The 23,558-nt window shown below is 36.0% G+C and overlaps 1 protein-coding gene across 2 annotated transcripts in view; it reads left to right on the top strand.

The window, feature by feature from the left end:
• The window catches only part of LOC121408174 (ribosomal protein S6 kinase beta-1-like), a 40,614-nt gene extending 24,016 nt beyond the window's left edge, over positions 1–16,598 (top strand). Inside the window, exons 8-16 of one of the 2 annotated variants that reach the window (XR_005969011.1) lie at positions 954–1,044; positions 1,875–1,965; positions 2,544–2,585; positions 2,919–2,984; positions 6,674–6,814; positions 7,208–7,315; positions 8,354–8,472; positions 10,266–15,448; positions 15,587–16,598. Coding sequence is in view for 1 of the 2 variants with exons in the window: in XM_041599532.1 (XP_041455466.1) it covers positions 954–1,044; positions 1,875–1,965; positions 2,544–2,585; positions 2,919–2,984; positions 6,674–6,814; positions 7,208–7,315; positions 8,354–8,472; positions 10,266–10,434 (827 nt within the window). In the remaining variant the exon portion in view is untranslated. Of the gene's footprint in view, positions 1–953; positions 1,045–1,874; positions 1,966–2,543; positions 2,586–2,918; positions 2,985–6,673; positions 6,815–7,207; positions 7,316–8,353; positions 8,473–10,265 lie in introns of both variants that reach the window. The other variant, XM_041599532.1, reaches the window with a different exon arrangement.
• Positions 16,599–23,558: the final 6,960 nt, after the last annotated feature.

Below are 23,558 nucleotides of genomic sequence, written 5' to 3'. Positions count from 1 at the left end.
TTGTTGATTTGGAATGTTGGGTTGGAGGAGGCATGATGTTCATTACAGGAAGGTTGATTTCAGTAATGTACACCATTCCTTTCTGAGTTGGCAAACCCAATAACCTTGCTCTTGTGTTTAATGTAGGCCAGCTGACTGAAGGTCAATAACATCAAGTGTTTCATTTATTTGCAAACATGAATTTATGTCTTTTATTTCGATTGCTTTTTCTCACAGCATTCAGTGCTGTATAAGAAGTAAATTGTACTATGTACTCGGTAATTACATTTTTAATTGCTGATTAGTAAGCATATATCCATTTGATAATTGGAAGTACTTTCAGACTTCTGATTCACACCCCCCCCCCACACACACTTTCAATCATTACTGGCACCCTTGGAAACAATAGCATTTTTGCAAGCATTCACCAAATAAATGTCTTGTTGATGCCATGTGATAAAAGAGATTGTAGAGATTTCACAGGTTCTGAAACCCAAAGGTTGTAATTTGTATCACCAAAAATAAATACACCCCCCCCCCGCCTATATTCTGGGCAAAGGCTGCTGCTATTTTCTTTGCTTTTATGAGTCTGATGCTGTTATGCAAAAGGTAATCAATACGTCTGATGTGTCAAGGCTACAAGCACACTGCCTATAGTCTCCTTTCTTTTTTATTGATGATTGTCAGGTGGCAGTCATTTTTACTAGAAACTTGCACCGACTTGTAATCAATAAAAATGAACTACAAACTAAGACGAGAGGGTATAGGTAGTAGTTGATTTGTACCCACTTTAGTCTCGCAGCATCACGCCCATTACTTATGATTAGCATTACAGCATAGATATAGCTGCAGTCTCTGCTTAGATTATAGGCTACTCCCCCCCCAAAAAAAAGATAAATAAAATAAAGGGGGTTGGGGTTATCACTTTAATAAGACTGCTTTTCTAACCTCCATTCACACCTCTTTCTTTTCAGGTCATGTTGTGTTAACAGACTTTGGTCTGTGTAAGGAATCTTTAGAAGAAGGGTCTATGACACATACCTTCTGTGGCACAATAGAATATATGTGAGTATCATATCACTGGAATGTTTTTCTTTGAAAGAGTTAGCCACATGTACTTTCATTGCCAAACTTTATAATTCAATAACCTTTTCAGATTTTGATGAAATCGTTAGCATTTTACTTTTTGTCTCACCTGAACAAAGTTTGGCAGAGACCTAGTAGCGACCTTTCTTGTAGTACGTTAGTCTGTTGGTCTGTTATAAAAATGTTCAAAAAGTTTTGGTCTCATTTCTTTATGTCTGTATCATTTATATTTACACTTGGTACAAATAATCATTGGGTAATACTGCACCTGTGTGCAAGATGATAGGGTCAAAGGTCATCAAGGAGTCAAAACATATTGTATTTTTTTATTGATCAAGAAATCAGGCGAGACTCGTGGTTGGTAAACCACCTTGTTTTATTTAGATAGTATTTCAGCCTGGCTTACCCTTGTAGAGAAATATGCAGAGTGGCTGACAATTTGAACAAGGTTTAATTAAACAAATTTAGAAAGTAGAAGTTCCATCACACATTCTTACAAAAATAGACAGTTATGCATGCCCTCGTATTCAAATTTTATGTGTACTTTTTAAAACAAAGGTTGGTCTAGACAATTTACCAGAGGTTTGTCATACATAGAAACACTTAATGCATGCAAATTGGCCTCCCAAGTATTGTAGTATTGATTAAATGATCATTGAATACTAACTCTATCCATGAATTTGAATCACATCAAACAGGCCTATTTAATTTCCATAGTATTATGCTCCCTTTATCTCTCCACCCCTCATAGAGATGATATATTTATCCACCAACCTAAACTGATTTGATTTCTTAATCTTTTTATTAAGGGCTCCTGAGATTGTAAGTCGGAGTGGACATGGTAAAGACGTCGACTGGTGGAGTCTAGGGGCACTTATGTATGACATGCTCACTGGAGGAGTAAGTATAGCACCTGACCTTATTCTCATTCCTTGTAGATTCATGTTATCTTGGATGAATAAAGGATTTCATGAATATGGAGTGCGTATAATTTTAAAGAAATTTTTAACATTTTGCTCTTTTGCTAAATGCCTCGTCAAGCCAAGACAAGGATTTTTTTCTAAATTGACCTCATTTTCTCCCTCCCAAAGACAAAGCCCCCCACCCAGCAATATTAATTTCTATAAGGGGGCACTGCTCATTACAGGCACAATACCATTTTGTTTTTGGTGCTACATCTTTTAGCTTAGCATCTTCACATCATTTCCTATTGTAAGATGGTGAAGCATGACAATTATTAATAGGAATTTCTTGAGAGATTCCTGGAGTGATCATGACTGCTGCACAGATAAAGCTAAGATTTTTTTTTTTGGGGGGGAGAGGGGCTAAATGAGGTTGGTATAGTATGAGACCAAGTGGAGCTTCACTGTTATGTAATAGGGAAAAAAAATCTTTTAGTATTAGTGAAAGGTGGGGAAATTTTGAAGTGTATGTTTGATCTCTTCTTAGGGTTTTCATCCTTTTTTTTTCCTCTCCAGCCTCCATTCACAGCAGAGAACAGAAAGAAAACCATTGAGAAAGTAAGTATGAATAAGTGATGATGATGAGGAGGGGTAGGAGAAGGGGTAATGGTTACAGTGTTGATGATGATGTTGGTTGTGTTTTGGTGATTCTTTTGATGGTAGTAATGATAATGGTATTGATGATTATCAATTTCAGTTTCTTAACTAGCTTAGAGATATTTCAGTAGCTTTAAAATGTTATTGCGAATTTGTTATTGTAGCACGTTTTATGGAATGGGCCCCTGTAATGGTATTTCTTGTGTAAGTGAATAATAATTGAATGACAAAGTGAATCATTTAATCAATCAAACAGTAGCAACTTTAATGTGTTTTTATCATTGTAATTTACAGATTCTAAAAGGAAAACTCAATCTACCTCCTTACCTCACACATGAAGCCAGAGATCTTGTTAGAAAGGTAAGAATATTATTCTATCATTTTAAAAAATAATGAGAAAATCACACTGCCTCAACCGAGATTTGAACCCTGGTTAGCTTGATCATTGCTCTACCAACTGAGCTATCCGGGCTCTTCTTGAGGCAATGTAACATTCTCTAATGGTAGAGAGTGGCAAACATTAATTTTATGCTTGATTGTCAAGCCTTCACGCTTAGAATATTGGTGGAGCTCCGTAAATTGTACTCCTTATTTTTTCAAGGAGCTCAATTGTGCTGCAGCTTGTTAAAATCACTCCCCTGTGCTTTCCAATTTGATAAATTTGTTTTTAAAAAGTCATAAAATTATAATAAAATACAGTTTATATTTATCATTAATGCAAAATTCAAATATAGGACTACCATCAACAATGAAAAAAAATGTTGTTCCTGCCTTTCTTTTATTTGAGTATTTTGTCTTTATCTTAAGTAATTTACAAACATGGTATTAAGATATAAGATACATTGCATAACATGTTCTGCTCTGGATTGTGGAAGTGAGTTTAATTGGTTTTGTTAAGGTAACAAATAAACCTCTTCATTGTAAAACTCAAGTTCAACACTCAACTATTCAGTTCAAATCCAATCATGGTAATTTAAGGTGACAAGGATCTATAAGCTCAGAACTTTTCTTGCAATTATCCACATGCATCAGCTCATAGATTTCAAAGGCTCTTACAATTCAGTGACAAATGTTTTGTCAAAAATCAAAGTACTACCACTGTATTATGATTTCGGATACATACATATGCACTCTTTAGGTGAGTTCATCATCATTGGGAAATGAATGCTTTCATCTAAAAGCATTGATAAATGTTGAGTCAAGAACTAATCTTGGAATTGCCCAGTTAAGATGAAGTTCACTGCCCTATGAGTCAATAGTATCACTGACTACATTTCTGGTTCTGAGTCACCAGTGTCTGAACTTGAAGGTCTTCCTGATCATTGTCATTTAGTTTCAGCTTTTGCCTCTTCTCCATGTAGAAAGCCAAAGCTGCCTGTATCTCTATCTTTTCCACCCATGTCCACAATGAATCTTCCATTGCATCATGATTTTGCGTTGTTCAGTAGGTCCTGCAGCTTTTGCTTTGTTTGGTCTACAAAAACCTTTACCTCATAGGCTTGAATATCCCTACGTTCAAAGTACTGAACCAAAAGGGTGCCTAGTACTTGCTAACACATGCATGCAGTAGTAAGATACTGAAGACTGTGAAGCTTTTTATGGATTCCTATCAACTTGCATTCAGATGGCTGTGCATCTTGTTAGCTCCTGAGTTTTCAGTTGCAATTGCCAGAGGAATGTTGTTCAACAAAATTCCTCAGCCCATCTCTGATATGTGCTAAAATCGTGGTATTATGAACCTCTAGAGCTTGTGCAGTTCTCTCGAAGTGACTACCGGTAAACTTCTTGGACCTCTTCATGGGATAGTTTATGGTTGTCATTAGGTCTTTGATCTGTTGGAAACCCGGATGGTCAGCTATAGACTTTTTCATAGCCAATTCCAGCCATTAGGACACAATATGAATCTTCACAAGCCCTGGACAGTCTTTTCTTTGTAGACGTACTAGTAGAGCCATTGTATATTCCTCTATTACAGAAGAAGGGAAACGTATTAATAAGTTGAAAGAGTTTTGATATTTAGCCCTCCATATTCCTAAAAGAAGGTACAGTATATTGCACAATATATTTCAAATTATGTGCATGATTTGATATCACTTTATTGGAATCACAGTAAAAGAAAGAAGTTCATTAATATACACGACATGATAAAGACTTTGATAAGCCCACATAATAACTCATTACTGTCAATGCAAGGCAGTAGTATAAATTAAATATCAATGAAAGAAACAGGTACATCACATATACATATAATACATTTAAAAATTATCACTGTTTGGTTTTCATTATTGACATGCTTGGTCTTTTTAGATATATTGACTTTGTGTAAAGAGTGACTTTATCCTGGGTCACTTATGTGTGAATAGCGGTAACAAGAAACAAGTAATTAAGAGTGTTACACAAGTAAAACAATACACAGCTGATGCACCAATTTCATTCAAAATCATTCACCAACTGAATATTGAGGTGTGTGATCACTGTATAGGCTATCATCTTTGATTGCTATACTGCATCACTTAACATCTAAAAAAAAAACATGTCACTTAATCTTTGTCCCACGAATGCTCCTTCAGCATTTGCACATACTACACATTAGGATACTTCTCTAACAGGATCTTCAGCTTCTCCTGAAAGGAAGTTTGTTTGACTTTATTTTATTTAAAACACAATATATAGTTGCCCACAGTAAGTGCTCTGTTTTTACTTAGGCGGTGATTGAAAGATAAAATGAAAAAATACAAAAGTTACAAAAATCAAAACATATATAACCAAATAAAATATAAGACAAAACATCTAATTAGTTTTAAAACGTAAAACATAAACTAAGAAAAAAAGCGTTTAAAAGTAACATAAAAGTAAATAAATTATATCAACATAAAACAAAAAGTAAAACAACATAATGTTTAGTAATAAGAGAGAGAAAGAAGTGAAGTAATGTTATTGATTTTGGTGGTACACTTCTGGAGCTTTTCAGCAATGGCATCCCCTTATGAATCAACTTCTTGTAGTTCACCACAAGGGAACAAGGTTTACCCTGCAAACAACCCTTGCCATAACAAGCTTCTTTTATTTTAATGTCTTCTGTGCTTGTGATCCATCAGAGAGGATTGAGAAAGCTGGACTTGAACAGAGTATAGCCGTAATCCTGGACCTTATCACACCTGATAGTATGTGTACAAAGCCTCTAGCCTAATGGCTGCTCTCACAGCCTGTAGGGGTGTTATTCAGACTTGGTCTTACTTTTAGACGTATTAGACCTATGTCTGTAGTCTATATCAACAAGAGATGATTTTACTATTATTTATATAAATTGTCATCAGACCAATTTATTGTGAATACATTCAGATCTAATCGTAGAATATTGTACAAATAATGAATGTTTATGAGTGCAATGGACAGAATACTTCATACCTCATTTTTTACCAGATGAAGTATTCTGTCCATGGCATTAATGGAAAGAAATTCTTTATGGAGTTTATATGATTTATTTGGTCTGTATTTACCTAAACATGGATTCTTTTTCATATGAAATTTATGAATTTCAATGTGAAATATGCTCATGCAATGTGTGCTTGGTCTGTATTGATTGTCCCGTACTTACAACATGTGCGTTGTGGTGCCTGCAATCTGGGTGCACGCGTGCAATGGACAAAATCGTATGGATCCAAAATTGCACTTCATTGTAAAATGGGCTGAATGATCCATATCAAACAACCAATCAAATGACAAGGATTTTTCTAGGTGTCATATAATCTGTAATAAAAATGAATGACAGACTGTTTATGTTTACCATCGATGTGCGATGCCTTGAGAGCATGTGTTTTGTTATAAACTTGTACCACTTTCTAAAAAAAAATGTTCAAATCAACTAGTTCTTGTCCTCTAAGCCTGCAGTCATGTTTTATTTTCTCAATGTATTTTGAGCAGCTGCGACATTTCACTTACATCACTAGAATCTACCCATCTTCTCTTTCGATCATTGTTTTCTCATATGACAAATACATATGATTATTTTTTTTTACATTTTATATCCATTAAATTCTCTTTTTTAGTTACTGAAGAGGCATGTTTCGTCAAGGCTAGGCAGCGGTGTAGACGATGCAACCAGAATCAAAACACATTTTTTCTTCAGAAATGTCAGATGGGATGATATCCTAGCAAGGAAGGCAGAACCTCCTATTACTCCTGCTGTGGTAAGCTCATGCCCGTCGAACAAGATCCAACCCCGATTTCAAAAGTCACTTTTAAACAATGTCAGAATTATTGAAAATCATTTCTTGACCAACTTTGGGTGTACAGTCCCACACCCCCATGCAAGAATGAACCCTGATAAAAATAGCCTGGCATTTAATCAATCTTTTTTTTCTTGTTAATAGTTAAGGTATCCACTGAAGAGGACTCCATTCAAGATGCCCTCACATTCAACTGTGTAGCCCTGTTTTCTTAAATTTCTGTGTATGTTGCATTTGACTTTCAGCAGAAATAAGTTTCTTGGTTTAAATGTTTTTTTTATTATATAGTTTTTGTGTATTACCCCCAAATTAAATTGATAATTTTCAAATTATTATTTTTTATTATCTTTGCAGGTAAATGAGGAAGATGTGAGTCAATTTGACTCCAAGTTTACCAAGCAGACACCAGTAGATAGTCCCGATGATTCTATGCTTAGTGAAAGTGCCAATCAGATCTTCCTAGTAAGTAGTTGCCAGTTTCTCCTACAATTCTTCCAGTCTGCTTGAGTACCAATTGTTTTATTGGTCGTTTCGTTTATAAATATGTTTTTATGTATTTTTATGACGACATAAGTATGTATCTGTTTGTTTGTCATTCTCTTTCTATCTTCTATTTTCTTACATCTTTTTCCTTCTCATTAGTTTTTTCTAAGAATGATAATAATAATAATGATAATAATCATAATAATAATATAGGTATATTTACCCAGGGTAGCCACTTCAGTTCCAAAAACTGTTCTACCAGCAGGCCCTATTATAACCCCGGCTTTAGCAGAGCTGCCTAGGTGCTTAAGCATTCTAGAGCTTGGTCATACAAAGAGTAATTAATGTGACTAATCTTTATCATTCAGAGCCAGTGACATTGTTATCTGGAATATACATATCTATCTATGTCTGAGCAATTACTATTTCATTTTACTAGAATCATTTGCCACATCTTATTCATTTATACAAGAAAAATGCTGCTCTTCTTGAATTTTGCTAAAGTTCAGTTGTTAGTGTTACCACTTGGTAAATTTCTGTATATGTACATGTTATTAGATACCTACTTAGTCACATGTATGTCTCTTGTGGTTTCCCAAAAGCTTGGATTTATACCATGGTTTAATGTTCTATAGTTTTTGTTTCACCTGCATAGCAGAACGAGATTATAGGCGCCGATTTTCTGACAGCGGCTGCAGCACTGTTGTCAATATTGTAAACTCATGTTAAGTTTTTGAAGTGTCATGAATTTATATAATATTTTGACCTATTTCATGAAACTTGGACTTAAGAGTAATCAAGTATGACTGATCATTTTTCAGTTTCAGGTCACAGGATAAAGGTCATATGTCATTTCAGGCAATTAACTTAATATATGATTATCACATGAATGGTATTTTTGTGAATAATTATTCATTTTGATTGTATCCAAAGTCTGCACTGCAGCTACATTGAATCGTGTGATGTTTAAATATAGGCGACCTTATACTGTCATTCAATTTCTTTCTCGTGCTGCAGGGTTTCACCTATGTAGCGCCCTCTGTGTTGGAGAGCATGCATCAGAAAGTCCATCATTTTACCAAAGTGCGGTCACCTCGTAAGATTCCTGGGAGTATAAGTCCTAGGTCTGCAATCAGGTAGGACATTAATATTGCTATGTCAGGTAATCTACATTTAAGCATAAAATGAATGTAGAGGAGAACTATTCCCAATGGAGATTAATCAGTCAGTCAGGAGCCTGTATGAGACTTTTTTTACTATGAAATAAAATATCTCTGAAATCTGTTTTTAGGCAGGGATGTTGAAAAGATAAAATGATAGAATCACAGTGTTATGCAAGAGTATTTTGTGCAAGCAACTCATGATTGTCTCGTGTTGTAAGTACCTTATATCAATCACCACCATACACTCATAAGTGTGCATTATTTACATAATTACATAAAGATTTCTTTTTGTCACAAGGCAGCAAAAAAGTGTACCAATAAGATTCTTGTAAAGAAAAATCAATGCAGAATAATTTGTCCAGAGTTGCTTTGAAAAATGTACATGTGTGACATTGAACATGACTCCTGACGTCATATTTTCATCTCAATAGTCTTGTGAGTGTGTTTGCGTAACTTTGGACATTTATTAAAGATTTTTAAGTATACCTTGCCAATCTTTTTTTTAAGTGAGTTGATTTGTTTCACTATACCTGAACAACTTGAAAATTTTTGCTGTGCTTAGTTTCATTTATTATTGTCTCACCTGCATAGCAGAGTGAGACTATAGGCGCCGCATTTCCGACGGCGGCGGCGTCAACATCAAATCTTAACCTGAGGTTAAGTTTTTGAAATGACATCATAACTTAGAGAGTATATGGACCTAGTTCATGAAACTTGGCCATAAGGTTAATCAAGTATTACTGAACATCCTATTAGAGTTTCATGTCACATGACCAAGGTCAAAGGTCATTTAGGGTCAATGAACTTAGACCATGTTGGGGGAATCAACATCAAAATCTTAACCTGAGGTTAAGTTTTTGAAATATCATCATAACTTAGAAAATATATAGACCTAGTTCATTAAACTTGGACATAAGGTTAATCAAGTTTCACGTCACATGACCAAGGTGAAAGGTCATTTAGGGTCAATGAACTTTGGCCGATTTGGGGGTATCTGTTGAATTACAATCAAAACTTTAAAAGTTTTTGGATCTAATTCATGAAACTTGGACATAATAGTAATCAAGTATCACTGAACATCCTGTGCCAAGTTTCAGGTCACATGATCAAGGTCAAAGGTCATTTAGGGTCAATGAACCGAATTGGGGGGTATTTGTTGAATTAGTATGTTGGTCTAGTTCATAAAACTTAGACATAAGAGTAATCAAGTATCACTGGACATCCTGTGCACATTTTAGGTCACATGACCAAGGTCAAAGGTCAATGAACTTTGGCCATAATGGGGGTATCTGTTGAATTACCATCATAACTTCGCAAGTTTATTGATCTGACTTTTGAAACTTGGACATAAGAGTAATCAAGTATCACTTAATATCCTGTGCAAGTTTCAGGTCACATGATCAAGGTCAAAGGTCATGTGAGGTCAATGAACTTTGGCCACATTGGGGATATTTGTTGAATTACCATCCTATCTCTGTAAAGTGTAATGGTCTAGTTCATAAAACATGGAAATAAGAGTAACCAAGTATCACTGAACATCTTGTGCGAATTATAGTAGTTTTCAAAGTCAGCACTGCTGCTATGTTGAATTGCGTGATGCAGGTAAGACGGCCAGAGGCATTCCACTTGTTGATTATTATTTCTGTAATTCTGATGTGTATGTTGAAATTTGATTAAGAAATGAAATAAACCAATAAATTCCAATTTAATTCAACCTTTTGTAAAGGAAGCTTCATCGTTCCATCCTTTATTCTTTTTTTTTCCAGTCCTGCCAAGACACCTCAGACTCAATTTGCCTTTGATGAAGATCTATTGTCCAAGCCTTCTTCCAGCCACACTGCTGCTTCAGCTCATCACATCCAACCGATAGAGGAAGCCATGGACACCAGTGATGCTTCTAACGCTACCGCAACGGCAACATCAGGATATAGATGAGGAGGAGTTGGGTAGATAGGGAAATTAGCTAGTGTATATCATGATTAGATAGGCAGAAATAAACTTTGATCAAGGTTTGGACTGTGCCTTTTGGACGATGATCACCCATGCAGATCCTACGGTCAGTTGCCACTTGGGCTGCACGCATCGTGTCTACTTCTATTTGGTCTCATCCTACGTATACTAATTCTGGTTTGTCTACAAAGAGTTCTTATCATAACCATTTAACCTAATTGCCACTTAGTGCATGTATCATTTTATCCAGTTTTCCATTGAAACTATACCAATTTTGTCTAATATCCACTTGGTCCAACACTACTTAATCAATAATGATTATATGAGCTGTTAAATATTTGTATGATTAAGTATGAAAAATTGAATAGATGAAGTGGAAATCAGACAATCTGGGTCTTTGTCCAAGTGAATTTAAAATAAGTGATGATTGGACCAAGTGGCAATTGGATCAGATTAATACTAGACCAAGTGGGTTAAAACATGATAGCATTAGACCGTCTGATAATGAGGCCATCTGATAATAGACAAAGTGATTACAAAGAGAATGCTACAAACAATAGCGTCGGCATAACGTCAAGCATAAATTGGGCAGCCCTGCTTATCAAAATGTTTTCTGCTATACTAAATACACTTTTGTTATGTGCCATTAGGTCAATTCTGGATGATTTTCCTCCTGTTTGTATTAATCCTACGTGGCATCCCTTCTAATGAAGCGATCACCAACCGTTCACCAGTTGATTCCTGCATTGTGTCATTCCTGTAGACTTTGGGATTACCTGATTCCAGGTAGCAAAAAAAAATTGCCAATCTGCGAGAATGGGAAGTTATTGAATACGCAAGTTATGATTAGAACAATGATTAGAACATCTCGGTTATGACCGACTGTGCAGGAGGATTCAATTCAAAGACAATCTATACGCCACTCCATAAATCAGTGCCAGAAATTGATTATCAATGATTATGCTGAGGATGGTTAAGATGATGAAGACCTGGAAACAGTCGTTGATGCTTATCCACTCATTCATTTCATCTCTTGATAAAATATTTCTCTTAAAAGTATGTTCTTAGATATCAAGTATTTGGTGGTGTACTTGAAACGGTTAATTTTATACACCATCAGACATATTACCCTGTTACATGAGCTGCTGTGATGCATAGATTGTTAGTTCAGAGTTGGTCTTGCAATATATTTTAAGTATTTGAAATGTCATCAAGTATGATAATTTATGGCTTGTTGGATAGTTTTGAGATAGGGGTGCAATTACTGAGGGAGATTCAAGAAATGGGCGATAGCATTTGTAATAACACTAAATCATACTGTTGAAAACAGGTAAAATGAAAGGAGGCAAAATATTTTACTGTTGTATGCTCTCTGTAGAGTCTGCACTATTCATAATCCTCTCCCTGTATGATTGGTATGCTATTTTTCATTTCTTTTTAAATTAATTGGAGAATATGAAAAAAAAAATTATATGCCCAAATAATTAAACTTGCAATGAAGGCAAGCATAATGTCTGAGCAAGCTAATCTTCTTCAATTGATGTGATATTGCTAAATGCTTTCTCTAAGGCCTTGATAAAGAACATCTCATTTGGAATAGCAGAAAAAAAAAATTTGTCAAAGGAGGTGATAAAACCTGTAGTTAATTGTATCGCTAAGCTTTGTGTTACAGGATCAGATAATTGCGATGCCTCTGCAATGAATGCTCCAGTCGAGCCCGTACATGACTGCTTCTCGTCGTTGCATAACCCATTTCAGTCAAATACTTTGAAGTCTCCTCTCTTTTGTTGTTTTATTTCTGTGTGCTCTTTTTTAATCCATTGGTTTAATTTTTGTCAATGGCTATATTAAAAAGTGTAGTGGTTTCCTGGTACACCATGTAACCAAGAACACTTGTCTTCTTTGCCATGGAAACCTTCAGAAGTTATATTCAAGTGAACACTTATCATACTACAATTGCAGTTTTTCTATGGCATAGTCTGAACGCATTTGTGTTCCGCCAAATTTTTATGTCTGAAAGAAATATTTGAGTTTAAATTGCAAAAGTAAAAGACTGAAGAAAGTGCGTTTCATTAATTGTTCCGCAAATAAGCTGTAAATGTAAAGCAGTTTTATGGATATATGCTCCATTTTGGTGGCATATATGAATGAAAGTCAGTTAGATTTTATGATAACCTTTGCCTCCTTTGCTTTGATTTTTACCAATATGACCCTTGACAAAATGCAGCAATATTACTGTAATATTGTGATAAGCGCCAAAATTTTGCAGGGGATCTTGCGGATGTTTTGCACCGTCACTCAAAGTGTATGACTATGTTATATTCTTACGCAAAAGTCTTTGATGTTTGATGATGAATATTGCTCTGCCTTTTGTACAGGAGAGATGCATAGGCTGTATTGTAATTAAGCATCCTAGTTGAGGCCTGTTCATGTAATGCCCTGGTAAAATACCACGATATTGCATTATTTTGAGGCGTATATGAACAGGGGTTTCGGAAAGTTCTTACTGATGTGTGTTGATAATATTTGTACTTGTAGATGATGGACACGATAGAAGACTACTTTGATATTGCAGTTTGAGTGTACAGTGTAGTTAAATATATTTATGCTTCCTATTGTACACTTCTGGGGGGTGTTTCACAAAGATTTAAGTATGACTTAGAGTCACGCTTAAATGTCTGTTTGCGTGCGGTATGAAAGCCATGACTGCATTGGTCAGATCATGCGAATAGGACACGCACTACCGCGTATTGATCAATAAGATTGTGCGTTACATATCTTGTACGTGTCGGCATTTAAGTGCAACTTAAGTCATACTTAAATCTTTGTGGAAACCCTCCCCCCACTGGTTGTATGAATTTCATTTGAAAGAGAGACATGACACATCATTTTAAATGCAGTGAAAATGAAGCGAATTCTGGTGGGTGTTTAATAAAGTTGTTTGTAACTTACAAGCAACTGGTTACCATTTCTAAGGTACTGAATCAACACAAATAAAAGTCTAGGGCCTCGTTTCATGAAACTTGTTACAATGAAACTTGTTACAATAACAAAGTTGTGATAACAGTTAAAGGCTACTAAAATCCTCCAAACTGATTGGCTAATTGAAAATTTGATATAGAAACTGTTCATTTGTTACTATAACAAGTCTTTATGAAACAGAAACCTGGGGGTGTTTCACAGAGATTTAAGTATGACTTTAGTCGCACGTAAATGCCGATGCATACGTGATATGCACCACGCAATCTTATTGATCAATACGCATTAGTGTTCCTCTTGGCATGATCTGACCAATGCGGTCGTGCCTTTTATAACGTGCGCAACTAGACATCTAAGTGCGACTCTAAGTCATGCTTAAATCTTTGTGAACCCCCCCCCAGGTGTAAATAATTTATCACACGAAAGGGTCACCAGTCATTTGTAAAGTTGCTCGCAACACAAAAATAGGTTAATGAAACACCCACCTGATTGCCCTGCCAAACAAATACTGATATTGTATTTTTAGCAGTGGATTGATTGTGGAGAGAATTTATCTTATCTTAATATTCAAAATGACATTTTTTTTATAATACTTTGTATACCCCTACCACTCCTACCTACCTTCTTTCTATTATATTCTTTGTTTCCCATTCATAATAATCTTTGTTTCCCATATATAATATTCTTTGTTTCCCATACATAATATTCTTTTCCCTCTCTTTCTCTTTGTTTCTCTTTTCTCTTTCTTTGAGTAATCATTGTTTCATCTTCAACTTTATTTTTTTTCTGTCTCTATCATCTTTCCCAAATATATCTCTCATGGACTATTTTCAAGCTGTAGTATCTCCAAAGGTAGCGTCAAACATCTTAATAGAATGTTGAGACATTAAACAGATCTGAAATTAGTAGCTAGTAATTTTCAAGCATGTACTCAATATTGCTCAAACTGTAGCATGACATTGACATGAATAATGTAAATCTATGCATAACTTTCATAAATATATTAAAAACTAAGTTATATTTAAATTATTCTGTGACGTATTGAATGCATTGTAGAAAATTGAGAGCTGTGAGTGATTTGATAATTCACAAGCGTTGAAGTCAGGTATGCTAATTATGAAATTATACAGTGATATTTTACCATTCTGAGACATTGATACATGTATATATATAAACATTCATTCACAATTATACATACACATGCACACACATACCCTTAAATTCCTTCCCAAGATCTAGTTGATTTGAATGAAGATAAGTACAATAAAACAAAACCAAATGGTAAAAATTGCATAGGAAGGTGATGAAACACAACATGCCAGACATATTTTTTAATGTGTTGGGTACTACATTGCTATTGTAATGGCATATTATGGTAATAATTCAGGGGTAAATCTTGTACAGCAAACTACTTCTTCAGTTTTGACCCAATGCCTGAGAGACGTGGTGTACACATTGGTCTTTGAGTGAGCTTGTCAGAAAAATGTGTTTCTATGGCTATGACATGGTGTTGCCATGGAAATTATATGACATCAGGATATATCTTCTTCATGTGTGTAGTCGTTATTACAGGGCAATGAATTAACCACCTTCATTGATATTTCTAGTTTTATTAAACAAATCAACTTGATCTTGAGATGGATCTTAAATGCCATACAAAATGAACATCCACAGTGTGTGAAATGAGAAATACATGTATGTTCTTTAATTAAAGATGTGATTTATTATTAGCGTATACTTGGATTAATTGTACACAGTTTTACTTTCTTCTATGTTATATTATATTGTAGTAGCAGTTGAGGGAATCTATTTTTGTCATATTTTAGTTTATTTGTATAAAGAAAAGTTAGCAATTGTGTCCAGGTTTTGTATGCTGAAGCAATCTATTGACAATTGGTGATTTAAAAGTAGGTGTGGACAGCTGGTGTTTAGCTGATTTTTACACCAGAACCAAACTTGATGAAAGATTTGGGCTGAGGCTGATCTCACAAGGTGTTGAGTTCTCTTTAATTGATTTGATGTGTTGGAGCTAGATTAGGCAGCCTGATTGATTTTCTCTACACCTACACCAACACCAAACCCATTTGAGGTGTTAGAGCTAGATTAGGCAGCCTGATTGATTTTCTCTACACCTACACCAACACCAAACCCATATGAGGTGTTGGAGCTAGATTAGGCAGCCTGATTGATTTTCTCTACACCTACACCAACACCAAACCCATATGAGGTGTTGGAGCTAGATTAGGCAGCCTGATTGATTTTCTCTACACCTACACCAACACCAAACCCATATGAGGTGTTGGAGCTAGATCAGGCAGCCTGATTTATTTTCTCTACATCAACACGAAACCCATGTGAGGTGTTGGAGCTACATTAGGTATCCTGATTGATTTTTCTTTTCACAACACCAAACCCAAATGAGGTGTTGGAGTTAGATTAGGCAGCCTGATTGATTTTCTTTTCACCAACACCAAACCCATATAAGGTGTTAGAGCTAGATTAGGCAGCCTGATTGATTTTCTCTACACCTACACCAATACCTAACCCGTATGAGGTGTTTTCCTCGATTTTGATTGGCTGAGAAGCAGTGTTACTGTGGTAACTTTCGAATCAAATGGAATTTGCGAGAAATACTTCTGACAAGTCCAACACCTTGAGGACTAAGCTCAACCCAAATACAGTTTTAACTCTGTTAAATGTGGTCTATCATATAAAAACATCTTATTGTTTAGGTTTACCTTTGTAAAATTTTTTGTTTAATCCAAGAATGTGCATTCTATCATATTGAACAAGTTTCCAAGGTTATATATGCAGTATGGCATTCGTTCGGAGTGTACAATGTAACAAAAACATGGAAATATGGTAATATTAATCTACATTGACAGCCCAATAGACAATATTGGATACATGATCACATCTCACAATAGTGCAAAAAATATATACATATTTTTTAATTTGTAGGTTTTGTGTGTTTCAAGTGACGGAGTCAACAAAAGTTACGAGGCTGCTTGGGAAAGTTTTCTCCCAAAGTCTTTGTACAAGTGATTGTCCAGAGGCCGAGGCTGGCAAAAGACGGCCTTGATGCCGGCCTTAATAGAAAACAAACCCACATCTATGTAGATGTGCTTGTGTTACGATGGTGAGACATAACATGAAATATGATAGGATTTTAAAATAATTATTGCACTACTTTTATTTCTGTACCAAACTTAACCCATTTTGTTATTTTCAAATCTGCTTTTTTATTTGTAGATGTTGCACGTTTGGATTTGACAAAATAAGTCTTCTTTATTTTTATATCCGTGCCATTTTTTAAATTGTAGAACATATTATTTGTATTTTAAAGACGGAATATTCTTTCATTGTTTTATGCATATCCACCTGCCTTCCATTAGTTTGTTTAATAATTTTACTTTGGGTCTAATTGTCAAGTCTGTTTTGTGTCGAGGGATATACTGAATAATGTAGTAGGCCTATAGTAAGCCAATAGTTGTACACCAGGGGAAGACTATAGGCGCCGCTTTTCCGATGGCGACGGCGGCGGCGGCGGCGTCAACATCAAATCTTAACCTGAGGTTAAGTTTTTGAAATGACATCATAACTTAGAAAGTATATGGACCTAGTTCATGAAACTTGGCCATAAGGTTAATCAAGTATTACTGAACATCCTATAAGAGTTTCATGTCACATGACCAAGGTCAAAGGTCATTTAGGGTCAATGAACTTAGACCATGTTGGGGGAATCAACATCAAAATCTTAACCTGAGGTTAAGTTTTTGAAATGTCATCATAACTTAGAAAATATATGGACCTAATTCATTAAACTTGGACATAAGGTTAATCAAGTATCATCAAACATCCTGCATGAGTTTCACGTCACATGACCAAGGTCAAAGGTCATTTAGGGTCAATGAACTTTGGCCGAATTGGGGGTATTTGTTGAATTACCATCATAACTTTAAAAGTATGTTGGTCTAGTTCATAAAACTTGGACGTAAGAGTAATCAAGTATCACTGAACATCCTGTGCGCATTTTAGGTCACATGACCAAGGTCAAAGGTCATGTGAAGTCAATGAACTTTGGCCACATTGGGGGTATTTGTTGAATTAAGATTCCTATCTCTGTAAATTGTATTGGTCTAGTTCATAAAAGGTAGAAATAAGAGTAACCAAGTATCACTGAACATCTTGTGCGAGTTATAGTAGTTTTCAAAGTCAGCACTGCTGCTATGTTGAATCGCGTGATGCAGGTGAGAGGGCCAGAGGCATTCAAGTTTTTTTAAATATGAGGCTTTGCTAATACCTTCAACTTACAAACAGTCCAGCAAAAAGAGAATGCTACACCAAAATTAGGGTGTTTAGAATAAGACCAGTCAGTTTATGAAGTTCCTTACCATGGGCGATCATATTTATACCCTAACATTACACCACATAGTCTTAAGAATAACATAGTGTATAAATACACCATTTGATGTTAAGCTGACACTGAATTCAACTCTAGTGTTTAATGTTTTATTCACCAACTTTAAAACATGTGATATGATCCTGTTTAGAACAGGTGCGTGTGGTTGAAACGTGAGAGGATGCGTGTATAATCTTTCTCTTGGCTTGACAATGAATCATGATTTTAGTAATTGCACAAGTTTTTTTTCTGGACAAAATTAGTCATGTTTGCAATATGTATTAAGAATAAGTTGATACATGGAGTTCTGATGTTCACATTTTATTGTTTTTCTTCAGTTCATGCTTTTCAGTTATATTTCTGTAGATTTATGTTTAATTATTAAGAATAAGAACACAGCTGCCTACAGATTATCAAATAAGATATGTGTATCTTATATATATATGTTATGATTTCTAATGTTATTATCTGCATTATTACTTTATAGCATGTACATTAAAATGAATACTGATAAATTACTTTGAAAATTCAGGATCCTTTCGAGTCATTTCTGTCTCTCATGTTAGGAGGGTTAAGGCGGTTGAACATTATCAAACATGATACTATGGCCCAGTTTGCCACGATTTTAGAACTCCCTGCAACATTATGAAACGGAGAGTATCTTACAACTGTCCCCAGTTGATTGGGACAGTCCCAATACAGTTGTGTTTAACAGAGGGACTTGACCCACTGTGTCCTTATTTTCTGTACTAATTAATGTATAGGAAACTGCATGTCCCAATTTTCATCCTCTTCTGTCTCCCTTTTGCTTTACTTTCTTTGGGTTCACTGTCGGCAGGTATCTGGATACCTGTAACTGCTGCAGCCCGTCGTGGCAACATCCCCGGGGCTAGGGTTCTTGGTTCTTTATATTTTACCCAGAATGCAATGTTTTGGTCATGAAGTAAATAACCATATAAGTACTACTACGCAGGGGCGGAGCCAGCTTTCGCCAATGGGGGGGGGGCGGAATTTTTTCAGCCACATTTCCCCGATTGGCCGCTCGAAGTTGATATTTGTTTCTTTGAAGGGGTAGTTCTAATAGTTACATGTAAGCTTTATTCTTATAAATCAACATGAATATATAATAATCTCATAAGCCTTATTTATATAGAGCGAGCGCGAATTAGACATGTATTTTGTCCTACCATTTAAACATTCTGGACAATGTTTGTGATCCTAAACGAGATGTGTATCCAACTAATTAATTACCTAGAGCGCAAAGCGCGAGCAGAAATTTTTAATATTCGTTTTGATCTGATCAAAAATCTGTTAACGGCTGCTTGCAGTTAGCCATGAAAACGTTAACAAATTTCAACAATCAAATAATGCGAGCGCGAAGCGTGAGCTGAAATTTTTGACATTTCTGCCTGAAGAATCGAAATTCTAAGCACTCTTTGTAATCGCGAAAAGGATAACTAAAGGCGCTGTCACACCTTGGCGTTTTAGACAGCGTATGCCCGACGTATTAGGAATTTGGCGAATACGCTGGCGTACGTCGAATACGTTACGGGTAAGTTTTGCATACGTTAAGAGTACGCTAAAACACGCTGGTATACGTCGTCATACGGCGAGGTCGTCGAAAAAATTTGTGCAAGCACAACATTTTTCGACGTATGCCAGCGTATGGCTCATACGTCCCGCATACGCGGGCCATAAGTTGTAGGCAAGTTACGCGATCGTTGACACACGTTACTCGTAAGTTACTCATAAGTCGATGTACGTCGAGATAATGTCCAGCGTACCCTAAAACTTACTTCTAACCTATGAGTAACGTGCTTTGAACGTATGTGTAACTTAACTCCAACGTATATTGACGTATGAAGACGTGCTCCGGACGACCACAAAACTTACTGAACGTGTTTATAACTTACAGCTACCGTATAATGGCGTATTGGCAACGTTTATCATGTTTATAGGAATTGGTATATAAAGGTGGGGTTCACAGGAGTTTTCTTCGGCATGGCGGTGGTGTTGATAGGTAATGATTATGAATAGTCGAGCGGCAGCCTTTTTATAGGCTACGACACGTGTTCGTCAGCAATACGCTGCCGCGCGCTATGCGTAAGTTAGGCTATCGTAGGGCATAAGTTGTGTACGCCAGCAATACGCTAAGCATTCGTTGGAATACGTTACTTATAAGTTAACGAAGCGTTCGATATAAGTTGCTAATACGTTATGTATACGTCCAACTCGTTATGAATACGCTAAGTATACGCCCAGAGTTTAAAAAAAAAAATCAAAGTTCAGCGTATGCCGACGTTTTAGAGAAATTTTGATACGTCGGGCATACGCTGTCTAAAACGCCAAGGTGTGACTTGTCAGTGATACTTGATTACCCCTATGTCCACATTTCATAAACTAAATCCATGAACTTCGAAAGTTATGACAGCAAGTTAATAATTACCTCCAACATGGCCAAAATTCATTGATCTTAAAGGGATGGTCCCGGCTGAACGTAAATATGTAAAGCTTAATAAATACAGTGCGTCCCCAAAAAACCAAACACTTTTGAAATGGCTGCCAAAAAAAGTATATCACTTTGTGGGGAAATACTTCCATATATGGAAAGCCAATAAAGTCATCTTTCAAATGACATAAAAATTGTGGAAAACTATTCATCCCTGAGCGAGCACTGCCCACTTAAACAAAGGGTATGAAAATTAGGGTGGGCAGGAATTAGCCTGCCAATTTCTTTCAGTTTTTGAGATGCAAGTCCCTTGGAACTTGCAAAGTTGAGGGTGTTTTGATAAATCAATGATCATCATCATCAATTTAGGTTTTTATAGCAAATTTTAAGAATTATTAAATTGAAATTTAATGCATGAGTGAACATGAAATACAATTTTTCACTTTTTCAAGTGGATCTCAGCAATGTGTTCATGGAAGTCAGAATAGGGATAGGACTTAGGTGGGGGATGTACGTTGATGGGTAATGGGTCAACAGAACACTTAACCCCCCCCCCCCCTCTCTCTCTCTCTCTCTCTACCCCTTTCACCCCTCCTGAGAGACAAGCCTTTGCTAGGGTGAGCAGGAATTAGCCTTCCAGTTTTTTTTAGAGATGAGTCCTTTGGAACTTGCAAAGTTAAGGGTGTTATGCTAAATTACTGATGAATTGAGATCAGTTTTGGTTTCTTAAGCAAATTTCATGAGGTACTAAATTGAAATGTAATGCATGAGTAAACAGGAATTGTAATTTCAGTGTTGCATTTTTGTCTCACCTGCGAAGCAAAGTGAGACTATAGGCGCCGCTTTTCCGATGGCGGCGGCGACGGCGGCGGCGGCGGCGTCAACATCAAATCTTAACCTGACGTTAAGTTTTTGAAATGACATCATAACTTAGAAAGTATATGGACCTAGTTAATAAAACTTGGCCATAAGGATAATCAAGTATTACTGAACATCCTATTAGAGTTTCATGTCACATGACCAAGGTCTAAGTTCATTGACCCTAAATGACCTTTGACCATGTTGGAGGAATCAACATCGAAATCTTAACCTGAGGTTAAGTTTTTGAAATGTCATCATAACTTAGAAAATATATGGACCTAGTTCATGAAACTTGGACATAAGGTTAATCAAGTATCACTGAACATCCTGCATGAGTTTCACGTCACATGACCAAGGTCAAAGGTCATTTAGGGTCAATGAACTTTGGCCGAATTGGGGATATCTGTTGAATTCCCATCATAACTTTGAAAGTTTATAGATCTGATTTATGAAACTTGGACATGATAGTAATCAAGCATCACTGAACATTTTGTGCAAGTTTCATGTCTCATGATTAAGGTCAAAGGTCATTTAGGGTCAATGAACTTTGGCCGAATCGGGGGTATCTGTTGAATTACCATCATAACTTTGAAAGTTTATTGGTCTAGTTCATTAAACTTGGACATTAGAGTAATCAAGTATCACTGAACATCCTGTGCGCGTTTCAGGTCACATACCAAGGTCAAAGGTCAATGAACTTTGGCCGAATTGGGTGTATCTGTTGAATTACCATCCTAACTTTGAAAGTTTATGGATCTGATTCATGAAACTTGTACACAAGAGTAATCAAGTATCACTGAACATCCTGTTCGAGTTTCAGGTCACATGATCGATCAAGGTCAAAGGTCATGTAAGGTCAATGAACTTTGGCCATGTTGGGGTTTTTTGTTGAATAACCATCATATCTCTGTAAGTTTATTGGTCTAGTTCATAAAAAGTGGACATAAGAGTAACCATGTATCACTGAACATCTTGTGCGAGTTAGAGTAGTATTCAAAGTCAGCACTGCTGCTATATTGAACCGCGTGATGCAGGTGAGACGGCCAGAGGCATTCCACTTGTTCGTTTATTATGTGGATCTTAGTAAGTGTGCTTGTAAGAGTCAGAGTAATGTGATGGTACCTGTTACATGCAAGGGGTGAGATAGGGTAAGACTTTTCTTTTACAAATTACATGTCATGTACTCACCTCCGCCCTCCACCCCTTTCTTTCTCATGGATTTAAAACTGAAATGCCAAGTGACTTATGGTTGATGGGTCTTTCTTTTCCATTGAATAATTATTAAAAACTTGACTAATTATGACTAATCACATTGATTGAGTTGAGTTACTAACAGATTGTTGATTGAATGATTGATAGGTACATTTTCAGAATTTATTATCAAATTGACAGTCTGCTTTGCACTTAATTCGTACATGTAATAGCAATCAGGCTCAAACTCAACAGGAGGGGGAGGGACGGACCTGTAGAAGGGAGGCTAAACGTTCTGTTGACACTTTTACCATCAGCTTACTTCACCCACTGAAGTACAATATTACCCCTATTCTCCTGACTCCAATGAACACACTGCTGAGACCCACATTGTAAATTTAAAATGCTGCACTAAAGATTGCAATTGATACATACATGGAATTTCAATTTGATAATTCATGAAATTTGCTCTAACAAATTAAATTGATAATGAATGACCATTAATTCATCACAACACCCTCAAGTTTGCAAGTTCCAAGGAACACGAAATTCTTACAACAGAAAAAAAACTCTCAAAAACTGAAAGAAACCGAAAGGCTAATTCCTGCCCACCCTAATTTTCATACCCTTTGTTTAAGTGGGTAGTGCTCACTCAAGCATGAATAGTTTTCCAACATTTTGGTGTCATTTGAAAGATGACTTTATTGGCTTTCCATATATATAAGTCTTTTCCCCCAAAGTGATATACTTTTTATTTGGCAGCCATTTCAAAAGTGTATAGTTTTTTGGGGGGACGTACTGTAGAGTAGAATTCACTGAGCAAAATGCCGAAAAATTCATCAAAATCGGATAACAAATAACAAAGTTATTTAATTTTAAAGTTTAGCAATATGTTGTGTAAACAGTCGTCATGAATATTCCACAGTTAAAATGAAGTCCATGTCATTTTCACCAAATTTTGCAGAGAGTTACTTTGGTATCTAGTATGCACTGTGACATTGCAAACAAAATGGTACAGGTTCATGATATTGTGCTTATTTTTTTTTCTACGGGACTTCAAAGTCGCCGTATTTGAATGATATGAAATGTTGCGCAATCAAGAGAATTATGCCTCTTTTATAGACCTCACGAATTCACCAAATTAGTTTAAATCATCCTTACTCTGACGATATCGCATCAAACTACATCAAACTTTCAGGATATGTAACTAAGTGGATATAGTAGGAG

Source organism: Lytechinus variegatus, chromosome 2, assembly GCF_018143015.1.
Source record: "Lytechinus variegatus isolate NC3 chromosome 2, Lvar_3.0, whole genome shotgun sequence".
NCBI lineage: Eukaryota > Metazoa > Echinodermata > Echinoidea > Temnopleuroida > Toxopneustidae > Lytechinus > Lytechinus variegatus.
The sequence above is the reverse complement of the archived record's forward strand: the minus strand, read 5'-3'. Positions and strand labels throughout refer to the sequence as shown.